A 27,483-nucleotide genomic window follows, 5' to 3' on the forward strand; every position below is an offset into this window, starting at 1 on the left:
GACTCCAACCTTGACTTTCTCTGGCCTTTCTCAGCAGACATGGCTCCATAAAAACTCTCCATATGCTGTCTTTGATTGTGCCTGGCTACAATGTTTTTCAGGAGAGCAGGATTGACAGGAAGAGGGGGTGTGATGATTTAATTAAAGAACACTATCCTTCCGATGTAAATCAAATTGAGTGGTCATGTGATAATTGAACTTAGAATGTTATTGGCCTGAACGTTACACACTGGTACTCTCCCAAAATGTCTCTTTTTACCTCTGCATTGGAATGTCTAGGCCACCTTGCCACCAATAAGTGTGTTTTTTGGATCAGTTTTAAACATTGCTTAGGGAATGTGATTTTTGGGCCAAGAGGTCTCTTTAATGGGGAGATTTAACTTAATTATCGAGACAAGTGTTGTGGAAAACCCTCAAAACGGATCACTAATACCTTTGACCGTACAACAGCTAGTTAAAGGCCAACCCAGGGTGACTTTGTTGCTCTAAAACACCAGATTGGATTTGTGTTCAGTACTACAACCAGAGAGAGTGACACTAAATCCATATCAATATGGTTACTGGGCTTGTCTGATTCATAATCTGACACTTCATAGCAGAAAGCTGTTTTTAAGAGCAGGTTTAACCTCTCTTAATGTTAGAAAAAGGCCGGATCAACTAAAGAATGCCTAAGAGTGAATTTAACACTATTTGAAAAGCAAATTAAGGGCATAAACTGGAATGATCTCTTGTCCTATACAGACAGGTGTGGAAACACTTTGTTGCTTTTATGAATTTTGTCTTGCTGCTTTTTGTTCTATGTTGCTCTGTCTGTATGCTACGTCTTGCTTGTCCTATGTTGCTCTGTCTGTATGCTATGTCTTGCTTGTCCTATGTTGCTATGTCTTGCTTGTTCTATGTTGCTATTGTCTATATTGTAATTGTTTTTAATAACCTGCCCAGGGACTGCGGTTGAAAATTAGCCGGCTGGCTAAAACCGGCACTTTTACTGAAACGTTGATTAATGTGCACTGTCCCTGTAAAAATAAAAATAAACTCAAACTCAAACTCAAACATCCACAGGTACACCTCCAATTGACTCAAATAATTTAAATTAGCCTACCAGAAGCTTCTAAAGCCATGCCTTCATTTTCTGGAATTTTCCAAGCTGTTTAAAGGCACAGTCAACTTAGTGTGTGTAAACTTTTGACCCACTGGAATTGTGATACTGTGAATTATAAGTGAAATAATCTGTCTGTAAACAATTGTTGGGAAAATGACTTGTGTCATGCACAAAGTAGACGTCCTAACCGACTTGCCAAAACTATAGTTTGTTATTACCAAGAAATTTGTGGAGTGGTTGAAAAACGAGCTTTAATGACTCCAACCTAAGTGTATGTAAACTTCTGACTTCAACTGGAAGTCCCAGCTACTAGCCCCCAGCCAGCCAGAGATAGCAGGTGTTTTAAGTCCCAGCTACTAGCCCCCAGCCAGTCAGAGATAGCATTTGTTTTAAGTCCCAACTACTAGCCCCCAGCCAGCCAGAGATAGCAGGTGTTTTAAGTCCCAGCTACTAGCCCCCAGCCAGCCAGAGATAGCAGGTGGCAGACAGCCTGAAAACTGAGGCTCCACTGGCACACCAACACAATCATAATGTGCCAGGAAACCAATGAACACACAGTTCCAAAAGACTTGGGCAGAAACACAGGGTAGCTCTCCACACACACACACAAACAGACACACATACCAGGCTCTAAAGGAGCTAGGCCTGAAGCCCTAGCCTACCACCGTAACCACGGTGCTTTCTGACAGGACTTTGGATGTCTCACAGTCAGCATGCATGATTTAGACACACACGAATGACAGAGCAATTAAGGTTCAGTCATGTCAATATTATTAAATACATATATCCCTTATTCAATGTGTTGGTTAAGAGTGAAAAGGCACGTTAAATGCATCATTTATGCCACTTTGCAGAAAGATAATATTTTCAGTTCTGCAAGCTGGCAACAGGAATGAACCACCACTTGTAACCACAAAAATTGAATGAGACAGGAAGAAATAGAAATAGCTGAATCCCTTAAACTTCGAAGTTTCATTCACAGTTGTTAAATTGAGAATGATAGCTACATGAAATTAACTTAGTAGAAAAGACACAGGCCTCTTTGTTTGTGGTTGCTGCCATGGAGACCAGGGAGGACAGTAATGAAACAGGAAATACAGTACTAGTCAACAGTTTGGACACACTTYCTCATTCCAGAGATTTTCTTTATTTTTACTATTTTCTGCATTGTAGAATAGTAATGAAGACATCAACACTATGAAACAACACACATGCAATCATGTAGTAACCAAAAAGAGTTAAACAAATCAAAATATTTTAGATTTTAGATTCTCCAAAGTAGCCACCCTTTGCCTTGATGACAGCTTTGCACACTCTTGGTATTCTCTCACCCCACACCCTTGGCATTCTCTCAACCAGCTTCATGAGGTAGTCATCTGGAATGAATTTCAATTTACAGGTGTGCCTTGTTAACAGTTCKATTTTTGGAATTTCTATCCTTTTTAATGCGTTTGAGTTGTGTTGTGACAAGGTAGGGCTSGTGTACAGAAGATAGCCCTACTTGGTAAAATACCAAGTCCATATTATAGCAAGAACAGCTCACATAAGCAAAGAGAAACATCAGTCCATCATTACTTTAAGACATGGTCAGTCATTCAGGAAAATTTCAAGAACTTTGAAAGTTTCTTCAAGTGCAGTCGCAAAAACCATCAAGCGCCATGATGAAACTAGCTCTCATGAGGACCGCCACAAGAAAGGAAGACCCAGAGTTAACTCTAATGAACTTATCCTCTGCAGCYGAGGTACCAGCCTCAGAAATTGCAGCTCAAATAAGAGACTGTGTGAATCAGGCCTTCATGGTCGAATTGCTGCAAAGAAACCAATACTAAAGGACACAAATAAGAAGAAGAGATTCGCTTTGGCCAAGAAACATGAGCAATGGACATTAGACCGGTGGAAAGATGTCTTTTGGTCTGATGAGTCCAAATTTGAGATTTTTGGTTCCGACCACAGTGTCTTTGTGAGAAGGAGAGTAGGTGAGCGAATGATCTCCGGATGTGTGGTTCGCACCATGAAACATGGAGGAGGAATGGGGATGCTTTGCTGATGACACTGTCTGTGATTTATTTAATTAAAGGTACACTTAACCAGCATGGCTACCACAGCATTCTGCAGCAATGCGCCATCCCATCTGGTTGGCGCTTAGTGGGACTATCATTTGTTTTTCAACAGGACAATGACCCAACACACCTCCAGGCTGTGTAAGGGCTATTTGAAGTGATGGAATGCTGCATCAGATGACCTGGCCTCCACAATCACCCGACCTCAACCCAAATGTGATGGTTTGGGATGAGTTGGACTGCAGAGTAAAGGAAAAGCAGCCAACAAGAGCTCAGCTTCCATGTGAAGCTGATTGAAAGAATGCCAAGAGTGTGTAAAGCTGTCATCAAGGCAAATGGTGGCTACTTTGAAGAATCTGAAATATAAAATATATTGGATTTGTTTAACACTTTTTTGGTTACTACATGATTCCATATGTGTTATTTCATAGTTTTGATGTCCTCACTATTATTCTACAATGTAAATATTTTTCAAAATAAAGAAAAACCCTTGAATGAGTAGGTGTGTCCAAACTTTTGACTGGTACTGTAGTTCCTGACCAACATCATTCCATTACAAAAATACATATATCATTCTTGGCTGCACTTGATGCTTAAACACATTGTCAATTATAAAACAGTTTCCCTCAACTCGAGTCGAAGTTGATGTAAATACAGAATTGCCCAAATGGTAGAGTAAATCTGCATTTAATGTAACTTGGCTGTGTCAAGCTTAACAGAGGTCTGTGTGTGTGTTGGTGTGTGTGTGTGTTGTGTGTTGTGTGTGGTGTGTGTGTGGTGGTGTGTGTGTGTGTGTGTGTGTGTGTGTGTGTGTGTGTGTGTGTGTGTGTGTGGTGTGTGTGTGTGTGTTGTGTGGGTTGTGTGTGTAGTGTGTGTGTACGTGTGTACGTGTGTACGTGTGTACGTGTGTACGTGTGTTTGTCAATCATGCGGTCTGTGTGTGGAGAGAGCCATTTAAAGCACTCACTAGATGGATACAATCACAATAAGTGATGTCCACTAATATAAGTAGGACATACTTCTGCTATGATGTCATGGGGTAGAAACTGTCAATTACTAACCGAGAGAGGAGGATGTTACAGTTCTGGGCTCTGCGACCGTCGATGACTGACAGCTCCTTGACCTTCTTGGAGGTCACTGTGTCATCTTCAGACTCTTTCTGGATGGAGAACATTTGGGAGGGAGGGAAGAGTTGGAACATGAACAGTAATACTCAGTGGATAACATCCAACAGCTGAACTTCACGTTGCATTCATATAAACACACAGTATTATATCATTTATCATACTTAGGCACTTTTGGATGAAGGCTCGCGTGCAGAACACAACAATGTCTTGTTGCACTACTGTATATGACCTTAAATGACACACTAACAGAGCCAGAGTTTGACTGCGTTACTGTTTAATAAACACACAAATGTATATCATTCATCACACTTAAGCACTTTTGGATGCAGTATTTGCTGAACGCAGCAAAAGCTTGTGACTACATGACCTTAATAATACTCTCTCTGGGAGAAAGAGCCACACCCAGTACACCAGGGTTGTATTCATTAGGGCACACTCAGCAAAATGTTTTGCAACGGAAAACAAAAATGAGTTTTTTTTTTATGATACAAGTCCATGTAATCCCTCCCTGTTTCAGTCAGTTCTCATTTTGTTCCTAATGAATACGGTCCATGAATAACAGTGCCCCAAGGCTGTTTGGTGGAGGGCTGTGGCTGACTCACACCTGCATTCATTTTAGCTGTTGAACACAGCAATAGGAACAAGTATTTTTATTAAGGCTTCTTCCATTTCCCCACCTGCTGTCTCATATTATCTCCATAAAAAACTATGGTGCATAGTAACCGGTCAGCAACAGGCAAATAGACACCAGATAGTGACACACACACACACAACAATACTTGACACAATACCCATATGCATGCACCATCAACCTTAACAAATGCCCAGGATGCACAGGAGACACACAGTATGAACATAAAATAGAAAATTGTTCCTCTGACTGGGTCAGCATATGAAACTGCCAAATGGAGGACAGCTGGGAAACAGGCTGTGTGAAATGGTGTGTTTGGCGAATAAGTGCTTGTTTTTATTTGGGGGGGCTTCACTCAAAGAATACAGGAGAGATTTGTTTTTGGAAAACGGATATCTGGCACTTTTTATAGTTGCAAGACTCCAGCTGCTTGCAGAATTGATTGCGTGCCACAAAACCAATTTGGCTAATTATGCACAYAAACATCTTGAAATGGTAACCAATAAAACTGAAATAGTTCATTCAAACAACGTGGTGGTGTGTTAAGAAGTATATTCTAAAAAGACTTGACTGAAAGAATGAATCCACAGAAACACAGAGGCTACAGGAAGACATGGCTTTCACAAGTATTTCACCTACGGACACAGACACACACACACACACCCACCAATCCCCATGCAGACATAAAGAGGACAGAGTCGAGTGAGAGAGAGAGAGCGAGAGAGAGAGCGGCGTACGATGAAGGACTATAGCGAGCATTAAGACAGACACGTTGCAGAGGCAGATCAGGGTAAAGGTCACATAGAGAGGTCAGAGGTCACTCACCTTATTGTTCAATGTTAAGAAGTCCTAAACAGGAGGGTGGGCAGGAAGCAAGGAAGATGCAGCATTCATTATTATTAATTACAAGATGCAGTAGGCTATGTATGGTGAATTACAGCAAAAAGGGCCAGCTCAGCAGATCAGTGACGCATTTGTTTGTGAGGACAAGCAGAATCCTGAGTAGCAGAGTGAGTCAGAGATGCAAATAACTGTGTGCAGACACATCATGAAGAGCATGGCTTAAAACTCATAAAGTCCTTATACGACAAAAGGAATTCCATGCAACATTATTTGTACCATTAAGGGCAGTTAGTAATGGAAATAGGGCCCTAGTCTAACCTTTATAATCACAGTCTTATTAGGTTGGTTATGGGAAAAGCTATCTGGATGATTTCAATTGAACACCATAGACAATGTGGACATATAGAGGCTTAGTGAAATATGCCACGCTTCTCATGAAGCACTAGTAAACTATCCAAGGACCACGTTATCAGCATGGCTACTTCCTGTTGTAAACATTCCTGTTCTGTCTGGTTCCCTGTAACACTCACAAGGTAGATGACTAATTTGAACAGACCTAAAAAAGATAGCCTGGTCCCAGATCTGTTTGTGCTGTCTTGCCAATCCTTATGGTCATTGTCATCCTAGGAGTTGGCAAGACAGCACAAACCGATCTGAGACCAGGCTATAAAAAAAGCACTGTAATGGCCTGATATCCTTCTGAGCCAGTTCCAGACAAAGTGTTGAGAAGTGCTGCTGGAAGCATTCAGTTATGGAGTGCAATGGCATGCATGTGTTTATCACTAGTAAGCAGTGTTTGTTGGAACAGCATGGTCGGTGGCCTTGGAAACGCTCCGAATAGTTTTATGCAAATTGTTAAGAAGTGATTTGGGGTCTTGTGTCCTGTCCTTAAGGGTGAATTGCTATGTACTGAAATGCCATTTCCCTACAGTAATACTTTGGTATTTAGGTGTTAAACTGTACCTGCTGTCTCTGGTATGCAGAGAAGGTCTTCTCGATGTCCTCAAGGTCCAGGATTTTGAAAACATTTATGTCATCGACGTCCGTCCACACAGTGCCCTCCAGCTTATTCTGCAACAAAACAAAACAGCCCCCATCCATAACTAAGACTGTAAAAGCTTATTCAACTAGAACACAGGCCATACACCCCTGAAACTTTAGAGGTTACAACAACAACATAAAAACACACCCAGGGCTTGTTTGCTCTATTGATTTCATGKCATTGTGCAAACAATGCAAGAGATAAAGCATTGGGCCATCCTTATCCTTCATTCCCCCTGGCCACTCTGAGGTGTAGCTACAAAAACACTAGTTTCTGTCTGCCTCAGCAGCACAACAATCACTATCTCTGTTATAGACAGAGACCCACAAAACACCTAATTTACAGGCTATGTCCCAAATGGCACCCTATTCCCTATTAAGTGCATTCATTTTGACCAGAGTCCACAGGGCTCTGGTCAAAAGTAGTGCACTTTATATGGAATAGGGTACCTGACTAAGCAGCACTCACTGACCTCAGCCAGTTTAGCCCAGTTGAATGACTTGAGTGGGTTGGAAGGCTGGGGGATATTCTTCTTCTTCAGACCAGGTCCCATTGGCGCTCCAGGGGGAGGAGGGAGACCGAAGGGAGCCATGCCCGGAGGAGGTGGGGGTCCACCGGGTGGAGGGGGTGGAGGGGGTGGCGGTGGAGGCATSCCCTGAGTGAGTGGTAGAGGGGCTGGGATCATGCCAGCCTGCATGGGAGGGGGTGCTGTGGGACCTCCAGGGGCCCCAGGTATGAATGGAGGACCACCAGGAACACTTGGATTTGGCCTCTGAAAATGATGGGAGACATTGGGATGTACAATCGATTAACACTGGATGTACTACAATATTTTCTATGTTCCATCATGGAAATCCTAGAAACTCTCTGTTCTAACTACAACAGCTCCAATCAACATATATTGACTTGGAAGAACATCACAAGGCAATGTTGTTGTGTGGATGTTCATGTCTAACTGTGCTCTAACCAAACATCCTGTGTATCCGCTCCCAAACTGAACTGAGCTAAGGGGAAAACCATGCGGTTTGGACAGTGAAGGACGCTGGCTAGCTAGTTTTGCAAGCTATTTACCAAGGACAGCAACCACGGCAGTCATCTGGAGGACTATTCAAAATGTGTTATTATTTTGGTCTTTGCACAGTTGAATTATTTAGGCCATGTGTTGTTTACATCAATTCAGCTTTTAGCTGTGAATGTGTTTGTTTGATGTTTGAAGAGAACCACAATACAAATATGTTTTTAACGTTTTCTCCTCAAAGGTTTTTGTTGCATTGTATCCACATTTGTGGTTGTATTTTAGTTTTTATATTGTCAAATAAATCCGAAGGAAGACATTAGCCTGGTCCCAAATCTGTTGTGCTGTATAGCCAACTCCTATGGTTGTTGTTTAGCATGACAATGTCAATAGGAGTTCGCAAGACAGTATAAACAGATCTGGGAACAGACTACGAGGACAGAGGCCATGTTTGACGTTCAACTGTGCCATAACCAAAACATTGTGCATTTATTCCTGATTGGAAAAGCTAAAGGAAGAAGGAGGATGTAAAGATGTGATTGTGTAATGTAAAATTACAATGCAATTTCTAATGCTATTGAATTTTCCATGGAATCTTGGAAGATTAGCCCTATTGTGAGCTAAACAAGCAAACAAACAAACGTACAGTGCTGAGGTCATGCAGCTGGGCGGAGAGGTCGGCCACTTGCTGCTTGACCTGTTTGTGCTCGCTGGACTCTTTCTCCAGCTTCTCCTTCATCTTATTCAGCGTCTGCATCATGTCCTCCTTCTCCTGGGTCTTGGCGTCACACTCGCGTTCCTTCTTGTCAAACTTCTGCTGCAGCTCATGGTGCTCTGAGAAACCAGATCAGACGAGATCAAACCAGATCAGATCAAACCAGATCATACCAGACCATACCAGATCAGATCAAACCAGATCATACCAGATCAGTCAGCAGTATGATGATACACAGTGCAGAAGGTTCTGCCTTCAGATAGTTCCATCGCTAATAGAAACCAGAGATCATTAGTGTTCGTACCTTTTCTCATTTTCTCCGCCTGTTCTTTCCACTGTTTGACTTCATTCTCGTTGACCAGCCTGAGCAGTACAACACAGGAGGTTAGGCTCGGTATCTGAGGTATTAAGACATCACAACACCACTGCACAATCCCACTAGACATTACATCCCACTGAGGTTAGGCATAGGCTCAGTTATAAAAACAGATTCATTAGACAAGTCATTGGTGATCAGAGTTAACAACAGGGAACCTGAAAGCTTCTTCTAAACCTACCCAGAGACAGTCAGACTTTATACCCAGAGACAGTCAGACTTTATACCCAGAGACAGTCAGACTTTATACCCAGAGACAGTCAGACTTTATACCCAGAGACAGTCAGACTTTATACCCAGAGACAGTCAGACTTTATACCCAGAGTCTGATTGAGATTTGCAAGAAGCAGCTGCGGGGGGTTGACTGATGTTTCTGTCTATGTGTGTTTGGAAATGTACATCTCACTTACTTCCTCATCCAAAAAACTGATCAAAGCACTTTCATTATGGATTATGAGTTCGGGATTATATTTCCAAAAACAAATTATGAAAATCCCTGTAAAATCCACAAAATGACTTGCTGATTTGTGGCAAGTATTAAGGGATCAGGGTATTCATGCTAGACCAGCAGATAGTATTGAAAAGGATTGTAAAATGAAGGAGATCATGGGAAATATAGATACATAGAAATGTTGATTTACATTTAGCATTTGTGATGTACAGTACCTTGATCAAGATTGATTATGATTATGGCCACTGTATTAAGCCTAGGATAAGATGAACTCATGAGTAAATATACAGTACAGATTTTTGTCTTGATCCCCATATTTGTGTTTAAAGCCATTTCTAGAACGAAGCATGTTAAATAACACATGGAGATTTACGATGATGACAGTCGGTGCTCTGCCGTGCGAGGTGGGGAGGACGTCAAACTGACTCAGACATGTCAAAACATTTATACCCCTCTCGTTCCTCTCCTCTCACTCACATCCGCACCACGTTCTTCACGTTGAAGTTCTCCAGAGGGGTGACGTCAGGGTCGTGACCTTTGTCGTTCTGAAGGACGATCTGCTGGACGATGCGGTCCAGGAGGAGCCAGTACTGCACCGTGTTCCCACTACGCTTGTCTGAGAGAAAAGAGGAGAGCACTTTATTAATACACAAAATGGAAATTTGATTGCACCAGCCAATGCATATGCAACAATGAACATCTAGGGCCGGGTTCCTGAACACAAACTAAGTCTAGTCCTGGAGTAAAAAGCATGTTCAATGGAGATTGTCCATTGAGAGTGCTTCTTAGTCCAGTACTAGGCTAAATCCATGTCTGGGAAACAGTACCATACACATAGCAACACATTAGGGGATAGTCTAAGTGGAGAGATCAGTCTGAAGTCAGCTCCCTCAGGCCAACATACCCACAGCTAATGCAATGTGGAGGAACAACATTACCGCTATAATGTAGAAAGTTCTTATCGACAGATAGAACACCTTCTAGATAGAAATACCTCACATGGGCGGAATTCCAACAATCATTTCCAGATATTTAGAACTACCTAGAGAGGACATCATTTTAACTGCCGTCCTAAAAAGGCACTAAAAACACAGATTTATTACCACTTCGGATGCCTAGAAGAAAAAAAACAGTCCAGTTCTCAAATATTTAAAATGAGGAGAGGCCTGTAGACTCTTGGTGAACTCAAACAACTTTAGAGAAAAGGCGAACGGCAGGCAGGCAGCACTTACAAGGCATAAGGAGACAGTGCTGTAAGACAGATATAAAGTGCGGGTGTGCATCTGTGTGGCTCATCTTCTTCTTTATGAGTTCAAACACTTGCGTGGCACTTTTTGTGTCAATGTGCACCTGCAACAACAACAACAATGTGATATTAGAACTAGTGAACAGAGAAGTGACCATTGTAAACTACATGTACTGTACAGGTCAATCGTTACTCACAGTGTCAAAGCGTTTTGCCAACGACAGTTCATCCTCGTTTCTCAGCATCTCAAAGAAGTCCAAATGCCTAGAAGACAACAAACACCTCATGGTCAGACACAATCTACTGCAGTTGGGTATGACAGTGTGGTCTAGATCTGAAATGTAGTATACCAGTCTTGACTTCACTCACCTGTCTAACGTTGAGTTGTCGTGGGACCTCAGTTTATCGATGACTGGCTGGATGCCCAACATAAGGAACTCGTACCTCAGGTGAATTCTGAACTCAAAGCTTGACTGCGGAGTACAGTACACATAGCAGTTAGACTCTCTGAAGACAACCAACACGACTATAAGAGGGTAAAGACTTAGAGAGGAAGAGGAGCACTCACCTCCCCTGCTCCCTGACTGAGCACTGCATTGATGAAGGACATGATGGCTGTTTTCAGGTTGACCTCGTCCCTGTAGCGCCCCGTACTCCTGTCCAGGTCATTCAGCAGAGTCTAAGACAGGAGAAAAGGACAGAAAGAAGGAATAAGCATCAGTAAAGACATTGTTACTCTTGGTGTATGGACATGAGAAAAACTTTGCTGTGGTCGTAAACACAAAACTATTTAGAGTAACGCCTGAAAGTTCAATATGTTGAGTGATTGAGACCATGAAACACAACTCTGGGTCAGTCTTAACACAGGGTTAAGGAAAGCCTTGGGGTAACACATTACAGTGTGAAAATCCCAAGGGAACGCTTGGCTACAGTGGTGTCTATGTGGTATAGGAGTCTGTCCCTCCACCTGGAAGCGAGTCCTCTCGCAGGCAAACTTCTGGTAGTGCAGCATGGCCTCCAGGATCTTCCTGTGGCCTCCTGGCACCAGACAGACAGCACCCATGATCTCCAGCACCGCCACCTTGGTCTTGACGTTCTCAGTGGCCAGGCTCTGGGCGATGATGTTGATGCTCTCTGTGTGGGAGAGCACGTGGGAGCGCCCCTGGGAGTTGTTCATCAGGGCCTTGATGCAGCCGATCAGCGACGTGTGGATCTGGGACTCGGTGGTGTCGTAGTCCATGCTCTTCAGGAAGTTCAGGATGCAGGTTAGGCCGTCCAGGTCGATGAACCGCGTCACAAACCTTTAAAGGAAGAGGAGGTTTGAGGTTAAAAAGGTCAGAGACAGAGGCGGCATCGAAATGGCACCCTATTTGCTATGTAGTACACTATTTTTGACCAGAGCCGTATAGGCCCTGGTCAAATGTAGTGCACTACGTAGAGAATAGGGTGCAATTTTGAATGCACCCAGAAACAGATAACGTTTACTATAAATCCCATTCTGTTCCTGAACAATACACAATCAGTGCCTACTACTCTCCTCTTTTACTTTGACGAGAAACTAATTTCATAGTTGACTGGGTTTCATTAGAAAATGAGGGAGATGGCAATATCAAACAAGCTATATACATTAGTGAAACTGCTGGGAGGGGGGGCTTGACAGGTGTATGGGTGTGTGTGTGTGCATCTGTTCGTATGCGTGTTCAATATAAGCCAGTAGAATTGAACAGTGGCAAAATAAACATCTTTAGCCAGCAGTCAAGCACCATTTAGCACAATAACACAGGATGGAGGAAAACAGAGAAAGCTCATTGGTGATAGACTACTACGGGTTAGAGGTCAAAGGTGAGAAGGGCAGTGTTGACCTAACCTCTGGAGGACCTTAAGAAGAAGACGTATTACGCCACGTGTGTCGGGCTAGTCTACTAAGTGTGGGCTACAGGGCTGTAATATCATATTAATGCAGTGGTGTTTGGACTGGAGAGGGAAGTGACAGCAGATGAGCTGGGGCTGTTGAATGGCTCTCAACACAAAGTCTAGCCTACTGATGAATCATATTATATCACTCTAATGACAATAATTGGACTCTGGGAGACTCTGAGCACAGTGAATTAAGCTATCCTCCTTTGTGCAAATAGCAGACTCACTAAGGCACTCTCTGCATTGTTGGGAAGGGCCCGTAAGTACGCATTTCACTGTTAGTCTACACCTGTTGTTTACGAAGCATGTGACAAATAACATTTGATTTGTCATCCTCTATTATYACTTATAGAAAATAGAATATGAGTTTATCATAATTAATGACTCAAAAAAGAAAAGGAAACTCTATATCATGTGATCTACATGGATATTATTACAATAGGTCCATCTCACAAGCAAGGCTATCCAGTGCAGTAACGTCGCACTGCAATTCTTTAGTTTTCTGCCTTTGGTTTCACAAACACATAGTGTACATAGCGCACATCATAATTGAATGCATGCATATGAGAACAAGTATGCATGAAAAGGAGCATGAGTGTGTCAGTGTAACTGGTATACCTCATTGGTTGAGTCCTTAGAGCGGTCTTCAAGCTCTCTATGGTCTTGTTCCTCTCTTCCTCATCCTCCTTTTCCAGCGCAATAAGAGTCTTCCTCTGTTGATGAAAACATTGAGAAAACTTGTTAGACGAGAAGACTCAATGACAATGTACTCACTTATCAAACTCAAAGGATGTCCTGCAAGGCTCTGTTCTAGGACCATTACGGTTCTCTCTTTGTTCCCAGGCCGGATTAACTTTGACCTATGATTCACGGTGCTGGGAAGGAACCTGCTCAGTAAGCTAGTATCCCTGGCTGTAGACCAACAGCAGGCAGCTCTTATCCCATTATCCCAGTGGCCCACCGGTAGTTCCTTCATGGATACATGACTGGAGTTAATTTCCTCTACAGGGTCTGGAGCAGGCTACACGCTGTGGTAACAGTTAGAGGTTAGGGATCCAACTAGAACCTCTCACCTGCCAGCCCTAGTGCTATTCTACTGCCCTGGGAAAATATAATCAATTAGCCCACAGGGTTCCCCCTTCCAGGGCTACTGCCCCAGCTCCAGAGGAAGTGTGTGGAGATTTAACACCACACCTCCAAGGTGTGAGAACACATTGAGGAAACATAGATGAACTTCACCAGCTTGTCAAATAGTGCATGTTCAGGTGGACAAGCCTTCTCAGGTCATCATTATCAACACCTTACCAGGTTAAATAAAGGTAATTCTAAATAAAGGTATCTTTGACTTATATACACTGTGAGGGTTTTCATAGTTGTTTACAGATGTGAGACATATCTACAATAAAAAAAGACACACACAGAGATCCCCCTCCAGGCAAACCTATAAAACTAATTGATATTACCCCCCTAATTTACTCCAATTTCCCAAAGATTTAGCATCAGATCATAAGCTTTTAGAGAGATACCCGTAGCGGCTAGTGGAACAACAAAATCACATGACTACAGCATGTCTTCATGGTTGGCTGGTTGTTGTGCGTTATTGTTTTGCATCTGCATGGTTAGCTTTGATTGTCAAGTACATATTGGGTATTTGATGAGGGGAGAAGGACACTTACAGCAGCCATGGAATTCAATTGGTCGATGTAGAACTCTGGCCAGCTAGTCGCACCCTTGCTCTCTTCTCCCTCCTGAAAACAGACAGTCAAAGGGTTAGATACAACACAAACACGTTCACACACACACACACACACACACACACACACACCACACACACACCACACACCACAACACACACACACACACACACACAACACACACACACACACACACACACACACACACACACACACACACACACACACACACCACACACACAACACACACCACCACACACACACACACACACACACTTCCATGCCACCCACCACATGAACTTCTACATGCCCTTGACCATCATATCATCATATTATCCTGACATCCAAACCATGTATTGAACAGTACAGCACAAATCCTGAGAACAGAGCAGTCCTTCAAGGCCTAATAACCCCCATATAACCGAACCCACTGTGTGTAATTGCTGCGGAACTCCTTCCAGTGACATGGAAGTGTGTGAACTGGACTGCCTCAGTCATTTCCAGCCCAGTCTCTCTTTGAGACCACAACCACACCATATATGTATCTCAGACTCTCACCTGGCTCTCTGTCTCACATATACTGTATAAGGTTTCTGTGTAGCCTTAGCTCAGCTCAGAGATTCTCATAAATCCCCTATGTATTGCTGGAGAGGAATTAGGTTCAAGTGGTCCATTTTGTCTGAGGTTTTGGCTGAGCATGAACAGTCTAGATGATGTCCAGTACATGCCTTCTCCCTCCTTAGTTATGGGTTCTCAACAGATGGTAGCATTTGCTTTCTATAAAGGTTGATGTTTCTGAAACAATGCCATCGTACATTCACTACAATGACCAGGACAAGACATTATTGAGACCAGCCTTCCTTCCACATGTTCTCAAACTTCTTCCACAATCATTTCAAAAGAGAAACTCTTCCAGATGCCATTTCTTTCTTCCTGATGAGGGGATAGTAAACTCAGACTCCCATCCACCTCATCACATGAGCAATTGAGATTATAAGGATGGAACCAGGCTATATTTCAGGCAGCTGGATTTATTAAATGGTTGAGTAGATCTTCATTCAAAACTAATATCCCTTAAGGGAAAGAGAGGGCCTTAAAGCAATCACTATGCTCCAATCACCAATTCCCTGATGTGTGAGGGTCCAGTTGGACACCATGAAGGTCACAGCTGTGTGGTAGCAAGGCGTACATTGATTAGCATCCATCATGAACCACAGAAAGTCCAGTGCAGGACCATAGATACAAGCCAGGGATACACTCACGGACGGAGGCCAAACAATGCCCATGAGTTGTCCAAGAGAAGGAGTGGGTCAGCTGGAATGAGGTCAGTAGTAGTGACCACTATGCTGCTATATCTCCAGTACTTACTGGAAGACTGGTAAAGCTGGGGCTCTCTTTGTAGGTCAGTAAGACATCACAGAGAACGCAAAAAAAACAAAAAAAACATTGACCACCTTGGCAGTTGGGGCTGGTAGATTCAGGTAAAGTGGGGGTGAGATCTAGTCTACAATCCAAACTGAATATTGCTTGATTTCACTATTGTGTCACTTCACCGATCAGCAATAGTGAAACAGAGCAGTTTGGATATCAGTCTAGGTGAGAACCGTGATGTTACTGAAACAAGATGTTGACCCCAGTAAGTTCCCTTACTAGAGTGTACGCTGGACATGAAATGTTATGTAATATGACAGGAAGTAAATAAGTGCTACCTTGGCTCGGAGAGCCCAACACCTGCTATTGGCTACTGGCAACGCCACTCAGCACACAACATGGAAAGACAGCTGCCTACTGCTCGAACAAACAGCAGCTGCACTGGCGTTTCTATGGCAGCACTGCAGTACTCTCTCTCTCTCTCTCAACGTGGTCTTACAGGGCAGGACATGCCAGACAACAGAAACCCACCAATTACAGAGCTTTTACAGACCAGGGGGGACCTCACATTCAGCCAAACCCTATCCTTTATGAAGTCAATCCCATGAAATACCTCACTGGATAAAACTTTATCGTTTAGGTTAGGTCTGTGTGTTGGAGGCGTGACCTCAGTATGTATGTACTTTAATACGGCCAGTCTTCTATATTCATATATTCACTTGTGAGATTTATGAGCTACAGTCGGTCATGACAGATGAGAACGTCCTTCCAGGAAATGTATCCAATCCATTAAAAGGGAACAGCACAACTCCCCAATGCTGGGGTTAAGTTCCTGTTAGAGCGCTGCAACACCAGCGGAGGGCTTTGATGTGTTGACTAGGCTGAATTGGGGTTAGGGCACGGAGGTGGGGAATGGAGGGGGACTGGGGCTGTGTTGGCCCCATGTTTTGTCTGGCAGCAATGATAAAAGAGCTCTTTCACCGAGACTGAGAGGATACAGTAGATCTGCTCTCTCTCTCGCTGCCTGACCACTCACTCACCCTCTCTCTCACCGTCTCTCTCTCTCGCTGCCTGACCACTCACTCACCCTCTCTCTCACCATCTCTCTATCACACTGCTCTCTCTTTCCATCTTTCCATCCCCCTCTCCCTCCCTCTTCCACCCACTCCTTCCCCCTCTCCCTCCCTCCCCTCCCCTTTCTCTCTTCCCTCCCTCCCTCCCCCACTTTCTCCTCCTCTCTCCTCCTCCCTCTTTCTCACTCTCTCGCAGTCCGCTGCAAAACCAGCTCATTTGTTTAAATCGCAATGAAATATTTTCCAAACACTAGCAGACTCAGCAGACATTCCCTCTAGATCCTGTAGCTAACAGGTGACCAAAATTTTTTTGGGGCACAAAAAACACCAAAAAAGATTGGATGTGCAAACACAACCAACACAAACACGAGCACACACAAAACCACACCACACCACCACACCACACACACACACACACACACACACACACACAATCTCAGGCAAACACAGTACAGACAGAAACAAAACAACACATGGAGGTTACATGCATACTAACTACTAGTCAAGTGGCCTTAAACTTACCTTCTTCTTGCTGCAGTACATCTGCCATTTTTTTTCAGCTGGCAGGGCGAACATGACTTCCCTGTGTTTCCCTGACAGGTCCAGCTCCTCCTGCAGAGAGAGAGAGGAATAGAGTACTGTGTTAGTGGGATATTAGGCACCTCCATGTCTAACACACTTTCATGAACTTGTGGTAAGAGGGACTATCTAATCTTCCCTGTACCATGGAAAACTCGTATAATGCTAATTTTAAGCTGATCCAGTGTTCCTGAGTGATCCTGGCTTTGTGATTTCTCACAAGATTTTGTTTTCGCTTTCTGACTTCAAACTGGTTTTGTGAGTAAGACAGGAAGCGGATTGATCCAGCTAAAGGTATGAGAAGATGTGCTGATAATACAAAGATACATTAAGAACACAAATGCTCCATGTGGGTGTGTCTGCTGTTCCCTGCATCTAAACCAGCCTGCAGTGTGATTGATCCCATATCTGCTCTCTGTAGGTCTGTTCCCAATCATGACCACTTACATCCAAACATCCATTGTCCCTGCAATATCAGATTAATATTGACATCCCATAGAATTCCATTGGACAGATTCCGGACAGGACGGCTGCCAAGTGGGATATCAATTCTTAGATTAAGAGTGACCCGATAACACCCTATTTCAATGACAACAACCATAATGCATCAGCATTCCTGGCTGGACTGGATCATTCTCAAACAATATGTTTGGGTGCAAGTTATTATGCAAGTTATTATGCACAGCCAGGTCAAGTATCTATCTCCATAACAGCACTGTGATGACTGGAGGAGGAGGGAAAATAATACATGCAAAACTGTTTTGACCAACAGACATCATGAAATGTGGCTAACATAAAACCCATCTAAACAGAGTAGCTCTAGCAGAGCAGATAGTCCAGTGTGAACAACAGGCATACCAGAGAGAAAACGTCACTGCCAGATGCCACATCTCTTCTCCAGGTCTGCCAAGCTACAGGCCTGATCTTATCCAGACAAGCCCTATGGAACCCCAAGTCAGAGACACAACTGGCTGGTGCATCACCGGACGGAGGGACGGAGGGACAAAATGGAGGACTGAAATAATAGAGATAACTAGAGCGTTTCCTCCATCGTTTAGCTGCCAACCTTTGAAGTTATTTATATTACCTCGAAGAGAAGAACAAACACAGGTCTCACTATGCATCCTGTATTCCTCTTCTTCTTTCGAAGATGGTTGGCAACAACCCCTCCGTTTCGTGCCCACTGAACATGGCCCAAGCCATATTTCCCTTGTCCTGAGGCATTGAGCCAGGCTGTTTACCAGACTAGGGTTTAGGCTGACACTGTTTGACATATCTGTTTTGGCCCATTGTGAGAGGTCCCGTCAGGACGCAATGGCTGCAGATGGGTTGTCTGCAGGAGGCCTGTTTGGCCAGTGCCAGGGACGAGTGACTCGGCAGAGCGCGTGCAGCCCTGCGAGGCGAGGAGCCCAACCGTACCACTGGCTGCTCTGCTGGCTGCTGCTGGGAGGGGACAGGCACTGTCACGCGCTAGTGGCCCCTGCCTGCACAGACGCTCACTGGCCCCCTGCTCAATGGAGTCTGCAGAGCTAAATGAAGATGAGCTGTATGGTCTCACTCACTGCAGTTAACCCTTTAATGGATCATTAGTGAGAGGAACCAGAAGATCACAGAGAGGTTTGGTCACAGAGAGGTTGGGATTATGAGYATGAGGACTAGGAACAAGCCATTCTCTATTTTCATAGAGGCATGAGCACTGGCCCTTAGTTAACACTGTGATGACCATACAAACTGGAAACCATGGGCCTCTGAGCTTTCTGAACGTTCCTTTATCTGAAATACTGTATGGTTGCTGTGCAGAGGGAAGTCTACATGTGTTTTAGTGTACTCAAGCTATTAGTAAAGCACCTTTATATTACAGTCAAGAAACATTGACTTTGCTGGAAACAAGCAGACATAGAGTATATCAGAGGACATACAGTATATAAAAAACGAGCCCCTCCCTTAGTGAGTATTTATGAGTCAATAACACAGCCAGGCCCTGGAAACAGAGTTGAAGAAAAGCAAGTGCAGACCTGGCCGCTTCGCCTTACAACATGGCAGCTGTCCACGTATCCCTCACATGTGATTAAGCTAGTTAAATACTTCACAGTCCTGAAAGCTTCTGATTCGATTGTAATCATGTAATAAATTAAAGCCAAARGAAAACATTTATGTCCAACGCAATCATTTTGTTTAAAAGTCATCGTGGACAACAGTTCTTTTTATGGCAAGATGCCTTTACTAGTCATCTATTTATAGTGTCGAGCTGAACCAAGTACCAACCAGCAGCTCTGTATGGGGGAGAGAGGCAGAGTAGAGAGAGACAGAGAGACAGACAACAGAAAAACAGACACAGAAAGAGAGAGAGACAGAGAGCAAGAGTAAGCATGTCAGCATGGCAGTGGGCCAAGCCCAGCCCTGGAACAGTACGTACCACAAGCTCAGAGAACATGACATCCAGCTCCTCCTCAGGCGGCATGGGCAGGGAAGGCGCCATGGTCTGTAGGGTGAAGTTACTGTCATGGCGGAGGCGGTAGGTGATCTCCGGGTGATCACTCCCTTTAAAACAGCAGAATATATCAGAAAAGCCCCGCCCTGGACGCTTGCGAGGGGCCATGGCTTGGCAGTGGCGGGGTCTGGGCACTTTCTAGGGAAAGTTACCGTCTCTCACAACGGCTCCCTATAGAAGGAGACAAGGGGAAACTGTTAGTGGAATACATGGTCGGAGTGGTTTCACCAGGTATTTGTCACCCCAAGGGCGTGATGTACGTCACTTCTAACAATGAGGGTGTGGTCTATATCACCCTCCAAAGTTGTGCTAATGTCATTCCCAGGGCGTGGTGTATGTCACTCAAATGTGGGTGGCTGAGTTCCAAAACACAGGCCTAAATGTACAGCTACACAACCAGAGTCCCATGTCAACGGGAGAGAGCCATCACTGGACTATCGGCTTCTCTATAGAGAAAACACAGTGCTACACCACAAATAATATGCCAGAGTCTGATTGATTCAAATAACTAGATAAAAGCAAAGTGGTTTGATGTTTAGTAACAAGCCAACCCTTCATCATCACGTGCTTCACATTGCAGGGCTCCTGTCTCCTTTCTCCCCCACTGTAGACTAGAAGGTGAAAGATTCTCTGATACTGAGATACACACACCATGTGTGACCATGTAGAGGTGTCTGTACCCCCATCCAGTATAGCATCACCATATTTGGTCATGTGGATGTGCACAGTTGACCAGGTTCCAGGGGCAGTAGCATAAACCACCCAACACATAAACCGAGAGAGAGACAGACAGAAGAGGAGAGAGAGAGAAGCAGAGAAGAGAGAGAGAGAGAGAGAGAGAGAGAGAGAGCAAGAGAGACGACAGACAGAGAGAGACAGACAGACGAGAGAGAGCGAGGACAGCAGAGAGCGCGACAGACAGAGAAGAGACAGACAGAGAGCAGATAGAAGACAGAGCGAGAGAGCGACAGACAGAGAGAGAGCGACAACAGAGAGAGAGCGACAGACAGAGAGAGAGAGACTGACAGAGAGAGAGCGACAGCAAGCAGAGAGAGAGACAGAGAGAAGAGCGACAGACAGAGAGAGCGAGACAGACAGAGAAGAGAGAGAGACAGAGAGAGAGCGAGACAGACAGAGAGAGCGACAGACAGAAGAGAGAGACAGAGAGAGCGACAGACAGAGAAGGAGAGAAGAGAGAGCACAGACAAGAGAGCGAGACAGACAGAGAGAGAGACAGAGAGAGAGCGCAGACAGAGAGAGCGAGACAGACAGAGAGAGAGCGAGGACAGACAGAAGAGAGCGAGACAGGAGAGAGCGACAGACAGAGAGAGAGAGACAGAGAGAGCGACAGACAGAAGAGCGAGACAGACAGAAGAGAGAACAGAGAGAGACGACAGACAGAAGAGCGAGACAGACAGAGAGAGAACAGAGAGAGAGCAGACAGACGAGCAGAGAGCGAGACAGACAGAGAGAGAGAGAGACGAGAGAGAGAGCGAGACAGACGAGAGACACAGACAGAGAGAGAACAGAGAGAGCGACAACAAGAGAGAGGAGACAACAGAGATGAGAGCGGACAGACAGAGAAGCGACAGACAAGAGAGAAGAAACAGAGAGAGAGCGACAGACAGAGAGAGCGAGACAGACAGAGGAGAGACAGAGAGAGAGCAGACAGGAGAGAGCGAGACAGACAGAGAGAGAGACAGAGAGAGCAGACAGACAGAGAGAGCGAGACAGACAGAGAGAGACAGACAGAGAAGAGGAGCAGACAGAAAAGAACAAAATAAAGAATAAAATTGAGAAAAGAAAGACCGAAAAAGAGAGAAGAAAAGAGACCTACAGAACCTCTGTGACCCTACAGACCCTCTGTGCACCTACAAGACCCTCTGTGACCCTACAGACCCTCTGTGACCTACAGACCCTCTGTGACCCTACAGACCCTCTGTGACCCTCAGACCCTCTGTACTCTACAGAACCTCTGTGACCTACAGACCCTCTGTGGACCCTACAGACCCTCTGTGACCCTACAGAGCAGGACAGAGGATTTACAGTGTGAGCTCCAAAGATATTGGGACAGTGACACAATTGTTGTTGTTTGGCTCTGTAGTCCAGCACTTGGATTTGAAACGATACAATGACTATGAGGTTAAAGTGCAGACAGTCAAGATTTAATTTGGGATATTTTCATCCAATATCGGGTGAACGTTTAGAAATTACAACACTTTTTGTGACATGGTGTCGTCGTCCCCCCATTTCTGGGGACCAAATTATATTTATGCCTGTTCCATAGTCTCAGTCATCATGATTCAAGATTCATTCAGGATTATCCGTATTTCATGGGAGCATCCACATTAATGTTAGAAATGTTTAGAAACATATTATATTCTTATTTACAAATAAAGTGACTCCAAAATGACACAATATAATTATTTACCATTCATTTCTATTGGCACAAAATAATCTGAAACAACCAAGACACCAGCAATGCATCTAACAAATCTGTTAGAGTTACAAGCTTGATGTAATCATTGTGTGCTATGAATATGGGACCACATTTTACTCTTTAATAACACATAAGTGAATTTATATCAATACTTAAAATCAGGGGACTATGTACAAAAAAGTGCTAATTTGATAACTCTTCACCCGGTATGGATGAAAAAAAACCTCAAATTAAGCTGATAGTCTGCACTTTAACCTCATAGTCATTGTTTCATTTCATCACAGTCAAAACAACAATAAATGTGTTCTCCGTCCAATATTTGAGCTCACTGTACAGTCCAAAACAACAGCACTGTGGTGATAACTGACTGGGTAGAATCAACTGTCTGCTTCTCAGCTCACTGTACATCCAAAACACAGGCACTGTGGTGATAACGTGGACTGGGTAGAATCACTGTCTGCTTCTCAGCTCACTGTACATCAACACAGGCACTGTGGTGATAACTGACTGGGTAGAATCACTGTCGCTTCTCAGCTCACTGTACATCCAAACACCAGGCACTGTGGTGATAACTGACTGGGTAGAATCACTGTCTGCTTCTCAGCTCACTGTACATCCAAACACAGCACTGTGGTGATAACTGACTGGGTAGAATCACTGTTGCTTTCTCAAGCTCACTTGTACAATCCAACACCAGGCACTGTGGTGATAACTGACTGGGTAGAAGTCACTTTCTGCTTCTCAGCTCACTGTACATCCAAACACAGGCACTGTCGGTGATAACTGATGGGTAGAATCACTGTTCTGCTTCTCAGCTTCACTGTGGTGAAGAGGTTACATAAGCAATAAGGCCCAGGGGGGATGTGGTATATGGCTAATATTAACACGGCTAAGGGCTGTTCTTCGGCACGACGCAAACGTTGGAGTGCCTGGATACAGCCCTAGCCGTGGTATATTGGCCATATACCACAAAACCCCTGAGGTGCCTAATTGCTTTATAATGGTACCAACATAATCAGTCAAAATAAATGTTTTTCATACCCTGGTATACGGTCTGTTATACCATGGCTGTAAGCCAATCAGCATTCAAGGCTCGAACCACTCAGTTATAAATGGTCTTTATATGTTTACTGTACAGCAGGCACTTCTGCAAAAATAAAAATAAAATGCACATAATAATCCTTATTGAGAGTGTTAAAGAAACGTTGTATACATTAAGCTCACCATGAAACATAGTTGTAATTCCCCCTGCCTGACAACACACACCACACACACACACACACACACACACACACACACACACACACACACACACACACACACACACACACACACAACACACACACACACACACACACACACACACACACACACACACACACACACACACACACACAACACACACACACACACACACACACACAGAAACACAGCTTTCTGTGGTGCACGTAAATGTGATCTGCATTTTAAACAGGTTTAATTGAGGAGCACCTTAAGCCTTGAGAAGTGAGCACCTGCAATATCTTCTGCAAAACACACTTCCACTCAGGGGTTACTGTATTGTGCAAGGTAGTAAGCTTTACACCTAAACTACTACTTTGGTAACAGGCTTGAAACATGCTGATAGATCATAGTGACCAGTAAACTAGTGGCTTGACTATTCTATATATAAGTAGGTATAGGCTTCTATTCATCACATCCTTCATCTACTGTCCCTTCTAGTCATTCTCTTCATCCTGCATCCTACTACCTAACTGGAAAAAGACTTCCTCATACGGTAACGCCACTGTCTCATAAAAGGTTAAATGTCTTCAAACAGTGTGCTGGCTGCTTCTATCCTCCTCTCTATCTCTCTGGCCCACCAGACGGTGAGTCTGAGCAGAAGCAAAGTGATTTCTATAATCCAGACTGGGCTAGTCAAAACAAATTGCAGGATGTTAGTCTTTGAAGAGGGAGCGATTCTGATGTTGTGAGAGTAAATCATGTGACTCATATCTGTGAGCTTTCATTATGCAGGAGCCAGAGACTCAATTCCCACTGTTTCTGCTGAGAGAGAGAGGAGAGAGAAAGATAAAAGATTTTAGAAAAAAAGAGAGAATCTCAATGAAAGGAGAAAAGCAAAATAAAATAATATCACCTGTTGCTGTTGCTTAAACCGAAAAGTTACATGAATATTAAGTTAATAGTATAATATTTGAGGTTTCTGGGTTTTAGGGCTGGAAATTTCCATGGACTGCACGATACAATATTACCACAATACTTATACAATATGTATTGCGATTCAATACTTGCTCACTATGTGTCTGCTGCAGAGGGAGAAGAGAGAGCCATAAGAAAATTAGTTTTGATCAGACACGGAAATAAAAGTGCTGAAAACATGTTGGCTCACTATTTAAAAAGTTATAGGATGACAAATACCAGAGTTTTGGTGCAGGTACAGCTGACTGCGCTAGCTAACGCTACCTAGCAAAAAAAATAACAATTATAACAATATACATATTATATTTTTATCGATACTTGGAGGCATAGTATCGATAGAATATCATCCCAAAATAATATTGTCAAACTAACTGAGGGGGGAATATGATGCAAATCCCATCCCAAAATCACAAGATAAATACCATTCAGGTCTCAAATCAAATACAAATACCATGGGCCCTTGTCAAAAGTAGTGCACTATATAGGGAATAGGGTCCCATTTCAGACGCAAACCAGGGTTGGCCCAAAAGCCAATCTAAGAACCGCAGGAGAGAAAAATGAAACCCAGCCATCTGTGGTAGCAGACGGTGCAGCCCCCAGTCGGGTTAGGGTCAGACAGCGGCCAGTACTTTATTTGGGGTTCATGCACAAAAATCTCTCAGTGAATAATTTACACAAACTGAGATGAGAGGGTCTTCCCTTGCTGTCAGTTTTTCTCCTGGGAGAGGTCATATACACAAGGCCACAGCGAAAGAGATCAGCTTCCCAAACACCCAAGCAAGCACTACTCTGACGTTCCACAAAGCTCTAAGCAAACAGTATAATTCAACCTCTTCAGTTACTATAAAAGGTTTTTCTTGAACTAAGGATGTGTGGGTGTGGGTGTTTAGGCAGGTCAAATCCTGAGGGTGTTTAAGCAGGCTAAACCCTGTGGGTGTTTAGGCAGGTTAAATCCTGTGGGAGTTTAGGCAGGTTAAATCCTGTGGGAGTTTAGGCAAGTTAAATCCTGTGGGTGTTTAGGCAGGTTAAATCCTGTGGGTGTTTAGGCAGGTTAAATCCTGTGGGTGTTTAGGCAGGTTAAATCCAGTGGGTGTTAGGCAGGTTATAATTCCTGTGGGTGTGTTTAGGCAGGTTAAATCCTGTGGGTGTTTTAGGCAGGCTATATCCTGTGGGTGTTTAGGCAGGCTATATCCTGTGGGTGTTTAGGCAGGTTAAATCCTGTGGGTGTTAGGCAGGCTATATCCTGTGGGTGTTTAGGCAGGTTAAATCATGTGGTCGTGGAAGACACAGAACCCATACAATCCACAACATTGACATTTTGTATTAGAGAACAACTTTACCATTTTGTTACAGTAGTAGGGATGTACAAATGAGAACAGACCAAACAAGAATGGAAACGTGATTGACCACTCTTTGCACCAGGCACATCCAGTTTATGTCGCATAATCAAGCAATAAGGCCCGAGGGGATGTGGTATATGGCCAGCATACCACGGCTAAACTAAAGTAAACCTACAGGAGGGCAGCTCTCCAGGAACAGGGTTGGATGGAAAACCTACAGGACGGTAGTTCTCCAGGAACAGGGTTGGATTGAAAACCTACAGGACGGTAGGTCTCCAGGAACAGGGTTGGATGGAAAACCTACAGGACGGTAGGTCTCCAGGAACAGGGTTGGATGGAAAACCTACAGGACGGTAGGTCTCCAGGAACAGGGTTGGATGGAAAACCTACAGGACGGTAGGTCTCCAGGAACAGGGTTGGATGGAAAACCTACAGGACGGTAGGTCTCCAGGAACAGGGTTGGATTGAAACCTACAGGACGGTAGGTCTCCAGGAACAGGGTTGGATGGAAAACCTACAGGAGGGCAGCTCTCCAGAAACAGGGTTGGATGGAAAACCTACAGGACGGTAGGTCTCCAGGAACAGGGTTGGATGGAAAACCTACAGGACGGTAGGTCTCCAGGAACAGGGTTGGATGGAAAACTAATCAAGGTCGGATGTTCTACAGGAAGAGTCTCAGGACGATTGTGGATTGGAAAACCTACTCTAACAGGATAGGAGGTAATGTCCTGGGATCAGGAGGTAGTCTACGAGACATGGAGAGTAAAACACTGTACAGAGAGGTAGCTCTCCAGGAACAGGGTTGATGGAAAATAACCTACCTCAGGACGTAGGTACTCCAAAGGTAACAGGAGTTGGATGATAAGGCCTACAGGACGGTAGGTTACTCCAGTGAACAAGGGTACATTGGATGTGAAATACCTAACAAGGGACGGTAAGGTCTCCAGGAAACAAGGGTTGGATTGAGCAACCTACAGGACGATCTGACACTAAGAGGTCAGGATTTACTAGGAACTCACAAGTGGTTTATGGAATGAGATTCAATCACCGCCTTACCAGGATGGTAGAGATGAATTTAAACCTCCTCCATGTATATCTCAGTGCTCAACTAGGGTTCGAGAGTTGAGTAATATAATACACTACGCCCATGAGGTTATATTCTTCTCAGCATACAGAGGATGTCGAGAGACTCACATTTACACCAGGCTCGAGTGCTAGCCTTCGTGGACTAGGGATTGGATTGGACCTACTCTAGAGACGAGAGGATACGATGGCATAATCACTGAGCACTCACCGGTGCCATGTTAGGATATCAGGTACTCGCATCTAGGTCAGGGTATTATACACACTACTCCACAGGTTGGATTAGGGTACCTACAGTCATGCGAGCTAGGGTCATGGATTACACTCCAGAACAACCAGTCGCGTTCGCACTGATGGACTCTTATTTTTGACTAGGTCAGAATAATAAACCTCCTCCATGTATACTCACTAGTCAGGATGTTAAACCTCCCTCAATGTTATATCTCACTAGGTTCGAGGATATTAAACATCCTCCAATGTAATATCTCAACTAGGTCAGGATATTAAACTTCCCTGCCAGTGTTTATCTCACTAGGTCCAAGGAATATTAAACCTCCATGTATATCCACACAAAAAAACCCCCATGTATCTCTCACTAAGGTCAGGATATTAAACCTCCTCTATGTCTAATCTCACTAAGGTTCAGGATATTAAACCTCCCTCCATGAATCTCATAGTTCAGGGTATT

At 44.0% G+C, this 27,483-nt stretch overlaps 1 protein-coding gene across 4 annotated transcripts in view; it reads right to left on the reverse strand.

Annotated features, from left to right (window-relative positions):
- The window catches only part of daam1a (dishevelled associated activator of morphogenesis 1a), an 84,370-nt gene that overhangs the window by 26,962 nt on the left and 29,925 nt on the right, over positions 1–27,483 (reverse strand). For 3 of the 4 annotated variants that reach the window (XM_070443416.1, XM_070443415.1, XM_023986880.2), the window contains 16 exons: positions 19,659–19,904; positions 17,186–17,275; positions 14,202–14,273; positions 13,144–13,238; positions 11,576–11,909; positions 11,177–11,287; positions 10,978–11,081; positions 10,806–10,872; positions 10,595–10,712; positions 9,840–9,978; positions 8,840–8,898; positions 8,467–8,654; positions 7,278–7,577; positions 6,727–6,834; positions 5,746–5,769; positions 4,224–4,321 (listed from right to left, as the gene is read on the reverse strand). In XM_070443416.1, coding sequence (XP_070299517.1) covers positions 4,224–4,321; positions 5,746–5,769; positions 6,727–6,834; positions 7,278–7,577; positions 8,467–8,654; positions 8,840–8,898; positions 9,840–9,978; positions 10,595–10,712; positions 10,806–10,872; positions 10,978–11,081; positions 11,177–11,287; positions 11,576–11,909; positions 13,144–13,238; positions 14,202–14,273; positions 17,186–17,275; positions 19,659–19,841 — 2,090 coding nt within the window. In that variant the 5' untranslated portion in view covers positions 19,842–19,904. The remainder of the gene's footprint in view (positions 1–4,223; positions 4,322–5,745; positions 5,770–6,726; positions 6,835–7,277; positions 7,578–8,466; positions 8,655–8,839; positions 8,899–9,839; positions 9,979–10,594; positions 10,713–10,805; positions 10,873–10,977; positions 11,082–11,176; positions 11,288–11,575; positions 11,910–13,143; positions 13,239–14,201; positions 14,274–17,185; positions 17,276–19,658; positions 19,905–27,483) is intronic. The other variant, XM_070443417.1, reaches the window with a different exon arrangement.

This window comes from Salvelinus sp. IW2-2015, linkage group LG4q.2 (assembly GCF_002910315.2).
Source record: "Salvelinus sp. IW2-2015 linkage group LG4q.2, ASM291031v2, whole genome shotgun sequence".
Classification (NCBI taxonomy): domain Eukaryota; kingdom Metazoa; phylum Chordata; class Actinopteri; order Salmoniformes; family Salmonidae; genus Salvelinus; species Salvelinus sp. IW2-2015.